General features: G+C 35.9%; 5 protein-coding genes across 6 annotated transcripts; all 5 read left to right on the top strand.

Moving 5' to 3' along the window:
- Window positions 1-2,934, top strand: LOC106396055 (inositol 1,3,4-trisphosphate 5/6-kinase 4-like). The gene is made up of 12 exons (XM_013836350.3): window positions 1-195; window positions 363-398; window positions 477-672; window positions 817-902; window positions 1,115-1,183; window positions 1,361-1,566; window positions 1,670-1,820; window positions 1,901-2,014; window positions 2,099-2,161; window positions 2,232-2,377; window positions 2,472-2,601; window positions 2,689-2,934. Exons 1-12 carry the CDS (start codon window positions 73-75, stop codon window positions 2,818-2,820), a joined length of 1,452 nt encoding a protein of 483 aa, XP_013691804.1. The 5' UTR covers window positions 1-72; the 3' UTR covers window positions 2,821-2,934.
- On the top strand, window positions 2,928-5,823 carry LOC106396054 (la-related protein 6B-like). Its single transcript, XM_013836348.3, has 10 exons — window positions 2,928-3,678; window positions 3,916-3,997; window positions 4,082-4,176; window positions 4,253-4,324; window positions 4,403-4,482; window positions 4,575-4,674; window positions 4,775-4,822; window positions 4,916-4,984; window positions 5,074-5,247; window positions 5,327-5,823. The coding sequence occupies exons 1-10, from the start codon at window positions 3,196-3,198 to the stop codon at window positions 5,618-5,620; spliced, it is 1,497 nt and encodes a 498-aa protein (XP_013691802.1). The 5' UTR covers window positions 2,928-3,195; the 3' UTR covers window positions 5,621-5,823.
- An 839-nt stretch (window positions 5,824-6,662) lies between these two features.
- LOC106396672 lies at window positions 6,663-8,635 on the top strand. Its single transcript, XM_013837136.3, has 6 exons — window positions 6,663-7,047; window positions 7,470-7,655; window positions 7,733-7,849; window positions 7,918-8,067; window positions 8,148-8,206; window positions 8,299-8,635. The coding sequence occupies exons 1-6, from the start codon at window positions 6,841-6,843 to the stop codon at window positions 8,432-8,434; spliced, it is 855 nt and encodes a 284-aa protein (XP_013692590.1). The 5' UTR covers window positions 6,663-6,840; the 3' UTR covers window positions 8,435-8,635.
- Window positions 8,636-9,296: 661 nt separating this feature from the next.
- On the top strand, window positions 9,297-11,094 carry LOC106395445 (probable thiol methyltransferase 2). The gene is made up of 8 exons (XM_013835900.3): window positions 9,297-9,535; window positions 9,702-9,832; window positions 9,920-10,006; window positions 10,092-10,192; window positions 10,298-10,397; window positions 10,494-10,543; window positions 10,657-10,735; window positions 10,818-11,094. Exons 1-8 carry the CDS (start codon window positions 9,511-9,513, stop codon window positions 10,860-10,862), a joined length of 618 nt encoding a protein of 205 aa, XP_013691354.1. The 5' UTR covers window positions 9,297-9,510; the 3' UTR covers window positions 10,863-11,094.
- A 1,083-nt stretch (window positions 11,095-12,177) lies between these two features.
- Window positions 12,178-17,388, top strand: LOC106395242 (probable thiol methyltransferase 1). Of its 2 annotated transcripts, XR_007321903.1 has the most exons (9): window positions 12,208-12,411; window positions 12,841-12,971; window positions 15,144-15,230; window positions 15,338-15,438; window positions 15,626-15,725; window positions 15,849-15,895; window positions 16,040-16,347; window positions 16,784-16,825; window positions 16,905-17,388. XR_007321903.1 is itself a non-coding variant. In XM_022700998.2 (7 exons), exons 1-7 carry the CDS (start codon window positions 12,282-12,284, stop codon window positions 16,098-16,100), a joined length of 657 nt encoding a protein of 218 aa, XP_022556719.1. In that variant the 5' UTR covers window positions 12,178-12,281; the 3' UTR covers window positions 16,101-16,776. The 2 variants fall into 2 exon arrangements, 1 of the variants encoding a protein (XP_022556719.1); XM_022700998.2 differs by lacking the exons at window positions 16,784-16,825; window positions 16,905-17,388 and having other exon boundaries at window positions 12,178-12,411; window positions 16,040-16,776.
- Window positions 17,389-17,548: the final 160 nt, after the last annotated feature.

Here is a 17,548-nt window from a genome sequence, read left to right as displayed (position 1 = left end):
CACCGTAAAAGATTATTCTTTTTTTTTTTTTTTTCCTTCAGAGAGAGAGAGAGAGAGAGAGGAAGAGGAACGATGAAATGTGTTTTACTCGACGAATCTGTGCTTCTCGATCACGATGATGAAGATTCTACGCCGCGGGTTCGAGGATCAGTCTCGTTGATCCTCAGGCTGCTTCCTTACTCTATGATCCGAACGGTTAATAACGACTTTGATTTGAATAGATATCGCATTGCATGCAAAGTTTCAGAGTTTTGTGTTGGTTTTGGTTAACTGTTAAAGTGATTAGATGAGGAAAGGATTGAACTTTTTAGATCGAATTGCGCTTTCAGACATTGATTCTTTTGTCGTTTGCTGTCTTGCAGGGGATATCTTATGGTCTTGATCTTCCGGAAAACAAGGTTTGGATGAGTTCACATGACTTGTCTAACTGTTTTGACATTGTGGCGTGAGATTGATTCGTCTTTACTGTCTTGCAGGTGGATTTACTGAGGAAGACGGCAGTGGAATACTCTATCGATTGCTTACCTTTGGAGACGTCTCTGACAAGTGTTGCTTTTGGTGATGCTCTCAAAGCATGGTATAGTGATGGCGACATTCTCTATGTTGCTTCAACCCGGAAAGAAGAGACACTGCGTGAACTAAGTCCCAGCCAGCTTGTTGTTGTAGTACTTGGTTAGTAATGAAAATGATCTCTATAGTACCATTTTTTTCTTCTGCATTTTATGGTTAATAGTTTACTCTTCACATGTTTTAAAGATAAATTTTCTGAGGCGGTTAAGTTTTTTTGGGACATTTATGGGTTTCTATATGTTGTAGAAGGAGATTCATGTGAGGATCCTAACATGCTTCGTATCAGTAGGCTAGAAGAGCTTCCAATGACTATTTGCTGCATGAACAAAAAGGTATGTCTTGACTTTGATGTTGGCTTATACTACAAAACGCTTCAAGTTGAGAAAGAAGCTGGTCTACTTGAAGAGAGTACTCATTCTAGGCCAGAACTAAAGTTACTAAACAATGTTGCTGAGTTGCTTGATATCACACATTCATATTCTTCCTTCTCCATTTAATTTGATTTATATGTCTTTCCCTTTTGATGCTACCTCTCAAAAAACAGGCGATGGGTGATGGTGCTGCAATAGTTGCTTACATCATGAAGCCATCTCGCGTAGAGGACTTTGCCAAGGTAATAACCATATTTAAATTGCAATTTTCAAACGTTAGAGGTTTATGGTGATCAATGCTTACTTGCTGTCTCACTGTATGCTGATTGTATATATGCTTTATCTTCTATGTCGTTATTGATTCATGATATAGTTATGGTGCTTATATGTGATGTTCACCGTGTTAAATTTTTCTGTAGAGGGGTGCTTTACCCATGTATCCTACTTCAAATGGGCTGATCTTTCTACCCCTCATGTTTGAGTTCCCTCTTCCATCTCAACTCAAACACGCTGATCTCATTTTCCACAAAGCAACTGATGAAATCTTGTCCATTCGACTCAACTGCTCCGTCCCAGAATCATCTGTTGCAGTTACATTCTCTACCGGCATGGAGGAACTGCGAAAGTAAGCTTCTCGATTCCTTGATCTCAATCTACCACTGTGCTGTATCAGCAAGTGGCCTATAGAAACCGCAAATATGAGAAACTTTGTTGAAAGCTACTTGCAGGTATATGGAAGATCAAAATGCTTGTGCTGTAGTTGACCCGCTTCAACATATATATCCTGTCCTGGACCGACTAAAGATGCAACATATTCTTCTTGGATTAGAGGACCTTACTGCATCAGGACGAAAGATAAGAGGCGCCTGCTTCCATCAGGTCTTAGAATCCTCCTTTTCACATTGAATGCTTTTACTTTTTTGCCTTTGCAAGTTAATATCAGAGTTCCTTATCTGCAGATTGACAGCTATGATGAACCTGATCTGGCTCAAAACTTGTCAAGAGCTGGACTCTCTCTTCCGTGTATCGTGAAACCTCAGGTTGCCTGTGGTGTTGCTGATGCTCACAGCATGGTGAATATATCTCATAACTTCCTTCTTGATTTAGTCTTTCACAGCCAAAAACAAAATCCTCATTTTTCATGTGTTTATCTTCAGGCCATTGTCTTCCGAGTTGAGGACTTTAAAGATCTGAATACTCCTGTCCCTGCCATTATCCAAGTAAGTCATAACGTAACCTGGATGAACACTACTCAACCATAAAGAAGCTTGTCAATCACTGATTTTGCAGGAGTATGTGGACCATTCATCCAGAATCTTCAAGTTCTACGTCTTGGGGGAAAAGATCTTCCATGCCGTCAAGAAATCAATCCCTAGCTCTTCCACCCTGAGGAAATCAGCTGAAGGAAACGGTCTCCGACCAATTCTCTTTGACAGGTAGTTTTCATAACAATTTCCATTGACTCTTATGCCAAAGCCTTCACTTACTGAAAGATTCTGACTTTGGGTTGTTCCATTACCTCCTCCACAGCTTAAAGTCTTTACCAGTCGGTTCCGCAAACCAGATTCCGGTAGATGAGATTGATCTGGAACTGGTTACAGAAGCAGCAAATTGGCTCAGAAAGAAGCTTGATCTCACAATCTTCGGATTTGATGTGGTTGTAAGTACCATCATCCCATCACAATCACAAGAGCCTTTGTACAACTACTTACACACACTTTCTCTCTCTTTGCTGAGATATCTACAGATTCAAGAAGGAACAAGAGATCACGTGGTAGTAGACTTGAACTACTTACCGTCTTTTAAAGAAGTCCCGGACAACATAGCAGTTCCTTCCTTCTGGGAAGCCATCAGAAACAGGCTTGACCAACATGTCTGAGAGTTTTGTGTGTTTATTATGCTTCCAACTCTTGAGACTAAAAACTGTAGAAACCAGAATAAATGTAATATTTAAAGACCAGCAGCAGCAAGTGAGAGTATTGTTCTGTCTTAATGTCGGTATAAGAACCAAAAGCCCATTCTATAAATACACGACAAAGAGACGACCTTTGAGACCCGAGAACTTCTCTCCAAAACAGGAAGAAAAAAAAGGAAGAGTCTTTTCTCTCTCTTTCAATCTCTCTCCCCCCCTTCTCCAGGGATCTACTCTCTCTCTGTAAGAAGATTCCCACTTCAAAGATCCAAACTTTACTTCATCCTATCACACAGTCAAAGTCTTGACCTTTTAGTCAATCAATCAATCAATCAATCATCCATGGCTGATCAGCAAACCCTAGATTCCGATGATCTCTCTCACTCTACTTCTTCAGATCCGTCGCTCTTGAGGTCTCTCTCCTCGAGCAGACTCAACGCCGGAGCTCCAGAGTTCGTACCTGGCCGAACTACTCCTCCTCCCCCTCCGCAGAGGATGATTATCCCTCCTCCTCCGCCGCACGGTATGCTTCACATGTACCACCACCAGCGTCCCTTCAACGTCCCCGTCCTCGGTCCTGTTCCTATCCAGCCTCACCACCATCCTCATCGCTTCCATCATAGCCGTCATCAGCAGAACCAGCACTATGTCCCCGCGAGGAGCCATCAGCAGGAGCCTGATTCGGTTGTGAAGAAGAGCGAGAGGAGAGATCATCATAAGAGAGAGTCTAAGAGTGATCAGACGACTGAGGCTGGAGCTTCTTCTGTTGTGATTGATCCGAAGACTGGTTTGCCTGAGGATACTATTCAGAAGATTGTGAATCAGGTGAGCTTATCTTTGTTGGTTTACTAGTTAGATTCAGACATGATGTGATCTTGTTTTTTTTGAGTTGCAACATGAATGTGTTAAAGTTTGGTGTTTGAAGTTATTGACTACTTAAATCAACTGTCAGGTTGAGTACTAGTTAGATTCAGACATGATGATCTTGTCTTTTTGAGTTGCAACATGAATGTATTAAAGTTTGGTGTTGGAAGTTGTTGACTACTTAAATCAAACTGTCAGGTTGAGTACTACTTCAGTGATTTGAACTTGGCCACCACTGATCATCTCATGAGGTTCATTAGCAAGGATCCTGAAGGATACGGTGAGTTTCTGTTGCTTTAAAGTGATTGTTACTTTTATTTGTAATCTGATCCATGATGGGGTGGATTCATGTGTGTGTTTACAGTGCCGATACAAGTCGTTGCGTCTTTCAAGAAAGTTAAAGCTGTAGTTAGTGGTAATTCTCAGCTTGCCACAGTTCTACAGAACTCAGCAAAGCTTGTGAGTGCTTTTGTCTTAATTTTTGTTGAGTATTTCTCCTTCAGATGTTTTCTAACGTTTTTGAGTCATCAAACAGGTTGTTAGTGAAGATGGAAAGAAAGTGAGGCGCATGAATCCAGTTACCGAGACTGCTCTAGAAGAACTCCAGGTACTGTTTTTGATACTTCTGATTATCTAATGAAGAAAGGAATGTGTTGACTTTTCTAATAAGTTTTATCGTATCCAGTCTCGTATAGTTATTGCTGAGAATCTACCTGAGGACCATTGCTACCAAAACCTGATGAAGATCTTCTCAACTGTTGGAAGGTACAACTACTAACATCTGTTGATGCTACTTTTAATATTCTAGATTAACCACCACTTTTGGGTTTTATTGAAGTATTGAGTTATTTTGTCAGTGTGAAGAACATCCGTACCTGCCAGCCACTGATTACTGGGAACGCTGTTCCACCAGCTGCAAGATCAGCCAAAAGCGATGGTACTCTTTTCAGCAACAAGGTATACTAAATATAGATCCATGGTTTGGTTTTGGTTCTGCGACTTGAATGGATTAACAGGATGCAGAGTTGATGTTTCTGTTACTTTTGTGTTCTAACAGGTCCATGCTTTTGTGGAGTATGAGACGGTTGAGCTAGCCGAGAAAGCAGTACAGTCTCTCATTACTCGGAATTTTTTAGACTGTGTGTGTGTATACTCTCAGGTGCTGATGTGGTGAACTGATAGAATGTTGCTTGTACAGGTTGCGGAACTAAATGAAGCAGGAAACTGGAGGAGCAGTCTTAAGGTCCGGTTGATGTTAAAACCTCAGGTATGTGTTTTAGAATTAGATGTCATTGGTCTCGGTTAGGATCCGTGGAAGTTGATTCCGGCTCATGTTTTGTTGTTCTGATCATGCAGACAAAGGAACCAAAACAGGGTCAAGGGCGAGGAAGAAAAGGACATGATGTAGAGGTAGAACATGAGGAAGATGAAGCGACGGCATCCGAGCAGCAGCAGCAGCCGATTGAGAAACTATCTGAAGAGTGTTCTGGGGAATGGGATACACATGTGCCAGAGCAGGCAGTGATAGTAGTAAGTAACACCAAATACGTTCGTGGGTCTTTGCATTGTTTCTCTATGGATGGTTCCTTAAACTTTTAAGACATAACAGGGAGAGGAGCAAGGGAATGAGAAAGCGGCTGGGCAGAGAAAAGGGCGTAGCAGAGGTAGGGGGAAGGGGCGAGGACGAGGTCAACCTCACCAGAACCAAAACCAGAACCACAATGGGCGTGGGAATCATCATAACCATCACCATCAACATCAAGTGGGAACACCACCTTCAAACAATCAAATGAACAGCATGGAGCAGCAGCCAAAACAGCAACCACCGGGACCAAGGATGCCTGATGGGACCAGAGGTTTCTCGATGGGACGAGGAAAGCCAGTCACGGTTCAGGCAGACTGATCGAGAGATGTGTTTGCAAAGAGGTGATCGGGTTCCACAAGGGAGAGAAAGAGAGAGAGAGAACTATATATATCCTTCCTTCCCCATGGGGGAATGGTTTTGAGTTTTGCAGACTTGATATATTCTTCTTACTTCAAAAATAACATGTGTTTGAATTACTCTTTATCTTTACCTTACAATAACAAAACAAACAGCCTTTATCCCTTGCAAGAAGTCAACAGTGTTAAGTGTCTTGAAACTCAGACACCAACTTTGAGTTCTTCTGTAAACGCTTTTGATAATGAAATAATGACTTGTGATGATATAGTAAAGACAGAACAGCAACTTGATAGATAAATGCCTTCTCTGTCTCTCTCTTTCTCAAGAGTGCGAACTGACCGAAACTTCGTGTGACATGTAAATTCGACAGCGACTGTCTCCTCTTCCTTAACAAGTGTCTTGTAAGCTCAGAGCTCTCTCTCTCTCTCTCACACACTTCCAAAAACATCTCTGTTCTCTATGATCTTGATAAGAATAACACTTTCGCCACTCTTCATAATGTCATAATACATTTCTCTACCTTGGAAAATTGAGACTCTTTCTTTTCTCATTTATAATGATGTAATATAGCATATAAAACATTCACCACACAATCAAACCTCTACCCAATGTAACATAGCATCTGATTAGTTTTATGTTACAATAGAATACATAAGGACACCACTACCCTTGCTCTTGGACATGGAGCTAAGCCTTTCTGAGTGAGTTGTAATCAGGAGTCATGTGTGTTTTTGGTTCTGAGTAATAGTATGTTCATATTAATGCATTGGTCCAGGTGGGGCATGAAGCTACAAAATTGCACAAAGAAGAAGATACAAAATCATCATTCAAGTGGGTATTTACTTCTCTTCAAGCAAGTAACAGAGACATGTTGACACGTGTTGGTATATTAGAAGTGAAGGCTATAAAAAAAAAGTTACAAGGCTTTTTAAGGTTTTTTTAGCCCATAACAAAAAAAAAAAGTCAATATTAAACCACTAATTTTAATTGGACTTATTACAGCTGCAAAGGTAGGCAGACGAATAATAATAATATTCTCCAATTTTTTTCTTTCTGTTTTGTATTCGTCTGAGTGTTTTATCTTCTTCTTCTTCCTCGACGAAGCAGTGAAAGGATTCGGATTCTCTGTCAATTAGGGAAGAGAAGAGAAGTTATCAGCAGTATTGGGATAAGATAGATAGATGAGTTCATCTCTACCTATGAGGCTCCTCGTGCCTCTCACACTTCCCTTGATTCCTCCTCCTCCTTCTTCTTCGGATTCTCTAGCGCTCAGATCGAAAAATCCTAACTTTAGTCTCCGATCCTCTTCTTCTTGTACCTCTTGCTCTTCTTCCCTGTGGCAGCTATTCCCCCGGAGATCCAGATCCTCTTCTCCTTGTGTTCCCATGGTAACGTCCTCTTTTATGCTAATTTCCCTTGTTAGCAGCATTCCGACAAAATTGTGTTTGAATGATTTGATGTTTTGTCTCATCACACGATTGTATAAACCTGAAAGTGTTGGTCTTTTTTTTTTTTTTTATGTTTTGCTGGAGATGCATTAATTATTCTCATCGCTTTCTGTCTTCAATGGTAGTCTTAGTAGTTAGGTTGTGTTACCTCCTGTATTAAAAAGCCTTTAGTGATTGTTGTCTCTCTGTCTCTTAGACTTTGGTGTTAATGTTGTAGGAGAAAGTATCTCCTTGCTCAATTGTTATGATTGATAGGTAGGTATATGAGTTTTTAAGATTTGACCTTTGAAGAGTTTGTTGCTTGTTATTTATACACTTTTGAGGAAATCTGATTTCTATATGCTCTGTGTATTGTGTATTAGTGCACGAAAGATCAAGACAGGACAGATATTTTGAGAAATGAAGATGATCTAGTTACGTGTGGGCTTGAATCTGATGAAGATTCCGGAGGCCTCCGGATTCCTACTCAGGCTCAGGCCATCGTTGAAGGATCCGGTTCAGTTGCTGTCTCTGAGCTCAAACCTTCCCCTGATGTTGATTACATTCAAGTAACGCCTACTTTCTCTGCTCGCTAGAAATTGGAATCTAGCTGGTACTGACCACGTCTATATATGTAATCAAACAGGAGCTACTGGCGATACAGCAGCAAGGGCCTAGAACCATTGGCTTTTTTGGGACTAGGAACATGGGTTTCATGCACCAAGAACTCATCGAGATTCTTAGCTACGCCATGGTTATTACTGTACGTGTCCTTTGAGCTTTCATCTTTTTCTTTTTAAAGTTTTACTAAGCCTTCTCTCTTCGTTGCAGAAAAACCATATATATACTTCAGGTGCATCTGGAACTAATGCAGCTGTTATCAGAGGTGCACTTAGAGCAGAGAGGCCAGAGCTTCTTACAGTAATCTTACCTCAAAGTTTGAAAAAACAACCTCCTGAGAGCCAAGAACTCTTGTCTAAAGTAAGTAACACCTGGTTTGTGCTCAGTGTCATGATCTTGTTGGATTCTTTTTCATCTCCAAACGCTTACTCTTTCCACAGGTACAAAACGTGGTAGAAAAGCCACACAATGATCATTTGCCATTACTAGAAGCCAGCAGGTTGGTTGGTGACTGTATTCATCATTTCACACATTGATGTTCAAGAAGGATTATACATGAGAGTTTTATTCGTTGTTGTTGTGTTTGTGCAGGCTGTGTAATATGGACATCATATCACAAGTACAGCAAGTGATCTGCTTCGCGTTTCATGACAGTAGGCTGCTCATGGAGACATGCCAAGAAGCTAAAAATCTCCGCAAGATCGTCACTCTCTTCTACCTCGATTGATTCCCACTCTCTTCTCCTGGGAACACAAGAGGATGGATACAAGTCTCTTATGTAAATTGTGAATCTCCCCCCATCCCAAAACATATTTATTGTTCCTTTGTCTAAATTTTTGAAAAAAAAACCAATCGTTGTGATTTATAGGATTGATTCTCAGCTATTTTGTAACGTTTCATCGGTTATAAAATCTTTCTTCTCATCTCATTCTCCGTTACAAAGTATCTCTGTCCAAAACCAAATCCAGGAAATGCATAAAAAAGACTTGAAAACACAGGTCTGTTTTACTTATACTACCACTCACAACCGTAACACCAAACCCTCCAGCTGACCTAGAAGCTTCAGCTCAATATCCACGTCATGAGCTGCAGCTGATGACTCCTATGAATAAACTCATCATCTTAAGTGGGAAAGCAGTAGCAACTCCGTAGGACTAAAGACCATCATTTTGCATTTCGCCGAGACTAGTTCATTGACTAAAGCTCTTACATATGCCCTAATTAAATGAAACATTCTACGTCTCACTCCACATTGTGAATAGTGATGATGCCTTACTGATCATTACAGAAGCTTAATTATAAGCTTCAACCTGTGGATGTTTTGTGATTATTCACCGTAAACTAAACGTGTAAGGACCGTTGAAAGAGATATGAAACACCAGAAATAAATATTTGTCACACACAATCATATAATATTTTAGTATGTAACTGTAGTATTCAACATTTCCCTCTTATTTAATCTGTTTTTAGTAAAAGCGAAAATCTAGTTCGCTTAGTGCTCGTCACATGTATCAGGCTTGAAAAATATTTTTTTTGAGTTCTTAAAACATTCAGAAGGTTGAAAAAGTCTTGTTGAGATTATCCAGACGTCATGGTTGATCCGGTGCATTGGTTGTTAGAGTAGAAACCTCGTCTCCAGATATATTTTAATACTAAGTACTTTGAATCATCTTTCTCTGCTGTAGAAAATTATAAGCAGGTCTGGTTATAAATAATATACAAGTAACGTTATAACCCTCAGGCAACAAAGAAGAATAACTTCAACCGTAAGGACAAGATCCTTTAGATCGGATAGATCAACCAATGGATCATATCAAAGAACCTCCTGGTAAACAATCTTAACCACAATCTGTTACGTGATCTTTGTTATTGTGATGTTAGACAATTACATTCACACTTGTATTGTGACATATGAATGCATTTTAAAGAACATGATTGGTTATGATGATGTTGATTTTTGTTCCTGCATGTTTTTCTTTTTTATTCATTTCAAGGTGGATGGGAAAATATGTGGGTAGAGGGACGAACACTGTGGGATTTAGGAGAAGCAACTCCCATTGTTGTTCATCTTTGCGAAACGGGCTCTTTGCCTAATGGAAGAGCTTTGGTTCCTGGATGTGGAACCGTAAGTCGTTTTGATATATCTTCTCCTTTTGTCGTCAGATGATGTCTTGTAAGATTTTCATCGTCTGAAAAGCGTTTTTTTGGGCAGGGCTATGATGTGGTTGTGATGGCAAACCCTGACCGTCATGTTATTGGACTCGAACTTTCAAAAACATCAGTCGAAAGATCAACAAAGGTGAGGGTATATATATAGAAGTATAATCTGGATTGTATTTATCAGTTCAATGTTTGAAAGTATATGTTTAAATGTCAAAATGCAGATGTTTACTTCATTGCCTAATTCAAAACATTTCTCCTTCTTGAAAGAAGATTTTTTCACTTGGGAGCCAACCGAAAAATTCGATCTTATTTTCGACTACAAGTATAGTTCTTAATCTCTTCTATAGCTTTATATATCTATTCATATGAAGAAGTAGAAGAACAAAATTCCACTTGATATGTCCACAACAATGATAATACCATGCAGTTTCTTCTGTGCCTTTGAACCTAAAGTTCGACCTTTATGGGCCAAGCGTATGCAAGAACTTCTAAACCCTGGTGGAGAGCTTATAACATTGATGTATCCTGTAAGAGAAAATCATAAACATTTTTATCTCTAGTTGATACAAATATGTATATCGTGTGTTTTTTCAAATGTTTGTTTACCTAACTTTGTTATGCAGTTAAGTGGTGGAACACCTGGTCCACCTCCTTACCAAGTATCAGTCTCAGCGTAATTAATCTTCATCTTCTCCTTAAATCTTTCATAACTCTGAAATTCCTTTAATGACTCTCTTTGGTTAGAGAATTAAACTTCTTTGATTTTTTTTTGTTTGTACTTTGTAGCTATGAGGAGCTTTTGATCCCCTTAGGATTTGAGGTGATCTCTATCGTTGATAACGAACTTGCTCCAGATACACGCAAGGTAAAATACAATTCAACTTCATCACTTAATTAATTTCATTGTTAAATAAGAAAAGAGTTTTGAAATTGATATAAATTTTTAGGGAATGGAAAAAGTTGGCAGATGGAAGAAGAAGAAGTCAGTCTGATGATTCCTCTTTGCCGTCGCATTCTCATGGCTCTTATCTATACATCAATAAAGATTTGCATTTTTTGAGTTTTATATATAGTTAGGGCCATCTTTACTGGGGGTTTCTACCCAAGTCTCTCACTAATAAAATAACCAAAAAATAAAAAAATGAAGGAACGAAATAAAAGAAAACAGTGTCTTTGACCGTCTTATGAATTTTGTAATAATTAAATGTGTTGTTTTTACTTTTTTTTAGCGAGAACCAAATGTCGAATTTCTCATGCATGATTTTCTACGTTGTCAAAATCAACATACCTAAAACAGTAAAACTTTTTTTTTTGACAAAACAGTAAAACTTATAAGAGAATGAAACGTGTAAGAAAAAAATGATGGGATTCTTATACATCAAAGAAAGTATGCAAAAAATATTCTTAAGAAATTTCACAAAGAAAATTGCAAAGGCACAGACACGGTAATGAATCAAAAAGGAGAAATTCAGCAAAAAGGATGGAGCTAAAACGATATATAAATGTATCTCACGTCCAGCAGACCTGACATAATGTTTTCTGTAAATTCTCTCAAGGTTTATGCATTGTGCCAGTGAATTGCGTTTTCAAGCTGCCAGGAGAATCTTGAAATATATTAGAGGAACAACAGAGAAGCACAACATGTTTCCAATTGTATACATGTTCTTACAGTCCTAAGCTTGCTGGATTTTCTTATAGTGATTGGGCTGGATCTATTGAAGTATTGATGATATGAGAAGCACAACAGGTTTCTGTTTCCCTTTTAGATCAGGAATGTTTTCATGGTGTTAAAAAAAAAAACAGAATGTTGTAGTTCAAAGTACAGCAGAAACAGAGTATGTTACAGCAAATGTCTCAGGTAAATCAAGTAGTTTGGATCGGAAAACTACTTATTGATCTACGTATGGAGCAAAAGGAACCAACAAAGATTTTGTTGATAAACAAGCTGCTATTGCTAAGGATTCTGTTTTTCATGGCAAAACCAAGCATTTTCATATTAATATGTATCATCTAAGAGAAGAACAGAAAATGGAGTGATAAAGTTGGTGTACTTCAAAACAAATGATCAAATTGTTGATGTATTCACTAAGGCTTTACCAAAACCAAGATTTGAATATCTGAAAAATAAACTAGGCATTTGCATGAACTAAGGCAATGAGGAGATTTGTTGGAACGTGCCGTAGTCAAAGATCTTGTAGGGAAGTCAAGTGATTACGACACTACGTAATCTCTTTTGGTATGACTTGCATGTGAAAAGCAAGTGACTATTTTGGACATCTGTAATATTATGTGTCTGTGTTCTAGGAAACCTTTGTTCTAGCTAGGAAAACTTTAGATGATATATGTACTTACATATTGTAAAGTTGCAGATGATATGTGAAATATATCAGAATTAAGTTTATATTTCTACAATGGCCTTAAGATTTCCACAACTACTAAAAGTGGCTGAAGAACAACAAAATTCAAAATACAGCAGTGGTGGTAAAATGATTCCTACTCCTGAAGAGGCTGCTACGTTCCAGCCCCAAGTTGTTGCAGAGGGTGATTCATTCTTCCTTCAATATTATTTCTAAAATTCACTTGCAAAAAGAAATATTATTTCTAAACTAATGGAATTTTAAGTCTTTGCTCCATAAAACACTTAGTAATGACTGAAACATAAATATTTTATACATGTCTTATATTTTATTTATATGCTCAATATCTATTTTATATTTTAGGATCTGATGAGGAATACATCTATTGTAAATATAGCAAGCAATCTATAAATTAGTAATCATAATTTTTTATTTGATTTCTTAAAATTTCTTATATATGTTCCAAATTGATTATTCTCAACTAAAATATCTTGATACCTTGGTCAAATTATTATAAATATTTCGAATTAGTTGGTGTAATTGATATATAATAAATATAATTATTATAATATTATTAATCTGTAAAAGTTAACTGTAATAATATAATCAATAGGTGGATGGGAAAAATGTTGGGAAGACGGAGTAACACCGTGGGATCAAGGAAGAGCCACACCTCTCATTCTCCATCTTCTCGACTCATCCTCTCTCCCTCTTGGCCGTACTCTTGTCCCTGGATGCGGCGGAGTTAGTATTTTTTTTTATTATCTGGTTTAAGTTATATTTTAAGGTTTTATATATAGTTTAATGGCCCTAGTTTAATTAGGTTTAAATATATCATATAATATTTAATTTTCTTTTTTGAAAAGTGACTTTCAAAGTTAAGAGCAAAAGAAATAAAATGTTTACAAGTCCAACTGGCCTAAGTTAAATACAAAACCCATTAGTAAAAACTCATAGTGAAGAAACTTCCTTTAGTGAATATTTATTTTTTTTAAAGATGAAAACTGAATTTGGTTTGAATTGGTATATGACATAGTTTGGAATTGAAATTTCTTTTAATAAGATTCAAGAAACAATATAACTTAATTTAACATTGTTAAAAAGAATGGTGTAGTTTTCCGTAAATGATTTTGTTTGATCTTTGGTTTCAACTAAACGAAGATAACGTTTTGCTTTCTATGAAATTCTCGACTTGATTTAGCTAGGTTGAATCTATATACTCTATTGAAACAATATGTACTTTATGATTAGTCGCTATAATGAAAAAAAAACTAAAAATTAAATGTGCATTCCTTAAATTAACAAACATTTAATTTTTAGTTTTTTTCATTATAGAGACTAAACATAAAGTACATATTGTTTCAACAGAGTATATATTTTAGACCCCCAAAAAATTTGTATATATCTCTATTACTAAAAGAGAAGTACCTTTTAAAAAATATCCTTAAGTTTTCTAACTTATTTACAATTTCATGCCAATGAGAATTAAATTAAACTACATATTTTAATGCTTGTTTTTTCCAGTTAAATTAATGATTTTTTTTTAATTAAATTTAAACTTAATGTCATTAAATAAACCTACATATTTTAATGTTTGTCTTTTCCAGTTAAATTAATGATTTTTCCTTAATCAAATTTAAACTTAATGTCATTAAATGAACTTAAAAATACATCATATTTAACGTAGCTTATTACGTACGAGTACGGCTCAATAATGAACTTAAATTTATTTTTACGAAAACGTGAATCACTTGACTTATGTAATATTTAAAATATATTAACTACAATATAACAAATGCATATAACCTACCTATACTTTAGTTTGAAATGATCATGTTCAAGTTTTATATAGTCAACTTACATCATGCATCGATCGATGTACAATATTCAAACCACCTATATTTTTCGTTTTCTTTATAGGATGTATCAACCAACCAATCATCCCATTGATTTTCTAAGCTTTATAAAAAAACAAATCAATAAATACAAACTCAAAATCCAATATCTTCTATTAATCAAAACAGAATATCTTCAATGTCGTATCTTTAATGTACCTATTAAATATAGAAACTGTAACCATAATTACACTAATTATAAGAATAGATTTGATTCCAGCCAATTGATCTATTACTTCGGTAATTGATTTGCTTGCAGAAGAGGAAACAATAAATTTAAAATTTATAAGAATATAAAGATATATAGATTCCAACCAATTGCCTATATTTGCGTATGATTTCCGCATAATAAACTTCAAATTGAACATTGAAAAAGATAGAGAGATTTTTTTTAATCTTTTACCGACACAAACTTAAACAAAACGAAGAGTTAAACGTAATTTTTTTTGTTACACTTTCCGGAAAAAATGGTTACAACATGGGTTTTCATAATATGACCTTTTAACATATTAATGTTATGGACATTTAATAACTATCTTGACGAAAAACAAAGACTATAAATAATTTATTATTAATAAAATTATGAAATTATTTACAATTTGATGACTAATTCATCGCCCTTTTTTATATGTTAAATTTTTCATAGAAGTTTAAAAATCATTTTATTTTTTGTAAACATGTATAACTAATTTATAATATTTTATGTCATACTAAGTCATAATATAATATTTCTTCATATTTTACATTAATAACCATTGTTTTATATATTGTCTACAATTCTCCAATTACGACATTACGTCTATTTGTTCAATTTTTTATATGATATCGAATATTCATCGTAAATAGATGGTTTAAGATGCCAAAAAAATTATTTACTTGGTAAATATAATACATCAAATATTACAAATACATTATTTAGTTAAATAAATAATCAAAAACCGAAAATTTAAATCCACGCTTGGCGCGCAGGTCAGGGTCTAGTTTTTGTTAAATACGATGAATTGAGTGAGTATATATATAGGGACACGATATCGTTGCGATGGCAAACCCCGAACGTTTCGTTGTTGGACTAGATATATCTGAAAAGGCTCTCAAGAAAGCTAATGAGGTTATAAATGCATGATCACCTATGTTTTGATAATTAATCAGCTGGCTATCTTACGTTAATCATTAAATGCTAAAAATCAAGAATCACTTTTTGTTGACTATATATAGACTTACGGCTCCGCACCGAATGCAAAGTACTTTGCATTCATGAAGGAAGATTTTTTCACTTGGCGTCCTGATGAACTATTCGACCTCATCTTCGATTATGTGTGAGTTTTTTTTCTGTCAGCTTTGTTTTAAAAAGATTATGGTGCAATTGAAACCAAGCTTACAGTAGGCGTTGAAGACACTGGCAGCAATTTAGATTGGGCCCTGCCAGTATATATAACACAGCCCACAACCGGCCCGGTGATATCAAGTGATTAAAATCAATTTAACTATAATATAATAAAACAGGTTCTTCTGTGCCATTGAACCGGAAATGAGACCTGCTTGGGCTAAATCCATGTATGAACTCTTAAAACCTGAGGGCGAACTCATAACTCTCATGTATCCGGTAATTATATTTCATTTACTTTTTCGTGTAATGTTTATTTCATTAAGATATATATAATCGTATAACATATGATTTTTTTTGAAAAACTATTATTTATTTATTTTTGCTTCTTTAATATATTAGATTACCGATCATGTTGGTGGAGCTCCCTACAAAGTATCTGTCTCTGCGTACGTGGCTCTTTAGTTTGTCTTATATACATAATTATATATTTATGATGACTATTGATTGGGTAATTGTAATCCGTAATTACCGTATACTTAAGAGCTTCATTGGCTAAAATATTAATTGTGCTCAATCGTTTTGAGGTTTAGGTACGAAGCTGTGTTGGTTCCCTTAGACCATGCACAACGGAAGTACACGACCGATCCTTAGCACGATAACTTAGGTAAAACCGAATATAATAATATTATTTAGGTTAATCTGCGTAAGGATTGATCCGTCATCAAGGCTTTTAAGAGATTGATCCTTAGCAACGTGTCAATTCTTGAGTGGGACGGGGTCGGTTTGATTTTGGGTTTGGTTAAAAAAAAATTGTCATTCGCGACCGAAACCGGAAAAAAAACGGAGAGCTCGAGGAAAGGCGATATTTTGGCGATTGAAACCGATCGTCTTCACGAAGGTAAATCGAAGCCTAGACCTGTATTTTTGTTCGATTTAGCTTAGTTTTCATCTAGTTTCGTCTCATTTTAGGGTTTCGGGGATGGGTTTGAATCGATTTGGGTTTCGATTGAAATTTGGGGTTAAATCGATTTGGGGTTTAGACCCAGTATGGGGGTTTGTAGTAAGGGTTTTGATAAGATTTCGGTTTCAATCTGAAGCGGAATTGTATCTTATTTCTTAAACTGTTTCGAAATGAAAGGTGTTTTAAACGGAAGAGGATTTTCTCTTTTTTCTCAAAGGGTTTCTCAACCTTTTAGGTTTGATATGTGTTCGCTTTCATTGGGTTCGTAATATTTTAAATTCCAAATCACAGAGGTGATTATATAAGCTAGTCTTCCTTTTGATCTGAATCTGAAATATCTTAACTTTGCTTGTCTTACGGATACTTTGGAAAGAGTGTTCTGAACTACTCATCAAACACTTGAGCAAAATGAATGGTGAGTCTTCTTTAACTTGCTTGTTTTATTTCTTTTACTACATTGCTTCTGCTTTAACTAGTTATGTCTTGTTCTGCAGGTGACATTGCTTCTAGCTCACAGGTGATTTAGGAGTGTTTCCTTTTCGTCTCTATCAGAACTTGTTTCCTTTTCTTTCCTTTTGGTACTACTCCTTATTGTAAACTTGAATTTGGCTTATCTCGGAGAGGTTGTTTCCTTTTGCCTCAAAACTTATTTCTGTACTTTTCAAAACTTGTTTTTGTTAAACTCCAAGAAGTTCTTTTTAGTCCTCGGTTGTTTCATTCATAAACTTGTTTCCTCTTGTTCAAAACTTGTATAATTTGATATAGAAACTTGAAAACAGATTAGAAATGTAATAGAAACTTGAAAACAATTGAAAAAAAAATTATAACTTATAAATACCACTTTTAAAATTGATTAAAAGATTACAAATGCAATAGAAACTTGAAAACTATTTAAAAAAAAACTATTAATAAATATTGTATCTTTCTATTCAATTATGTTATAAATAAAATTATTTTATTTCACTTTTATTTCACTTTTAAAAAAAAATTAATTTTTAATTATTAAGGATTCCATAACTGAGACTCACCATTGGACTAACATTTTGGATAATGATCCTTAACTATTTTAAAAAAAAAAAATTTGTTAAATATTCCTAAGGACCCTGTGGTGAGGCTCACCATTGCGGGTGCCCTTAGG

This window comes from Brassica napus, chromosome C4, assembly GCF_020379485.1.
Source record: "Brassica napus cultivar Da-Ae chromosome C4, Da-Ae, whole genome shotgun sequence".
Lineage (NCBI taxonomy): Eukaryota > Viridiplantae > Streptophyta > Magnoliopsida > Brassicales > Brassicaceae > Brassica > Brassica napus.
The sequence above is the reverse complement of the archived record's forward strand: the minus strand, read 5'-3'. Positions and strand labels throughout refer to the sequence as shown.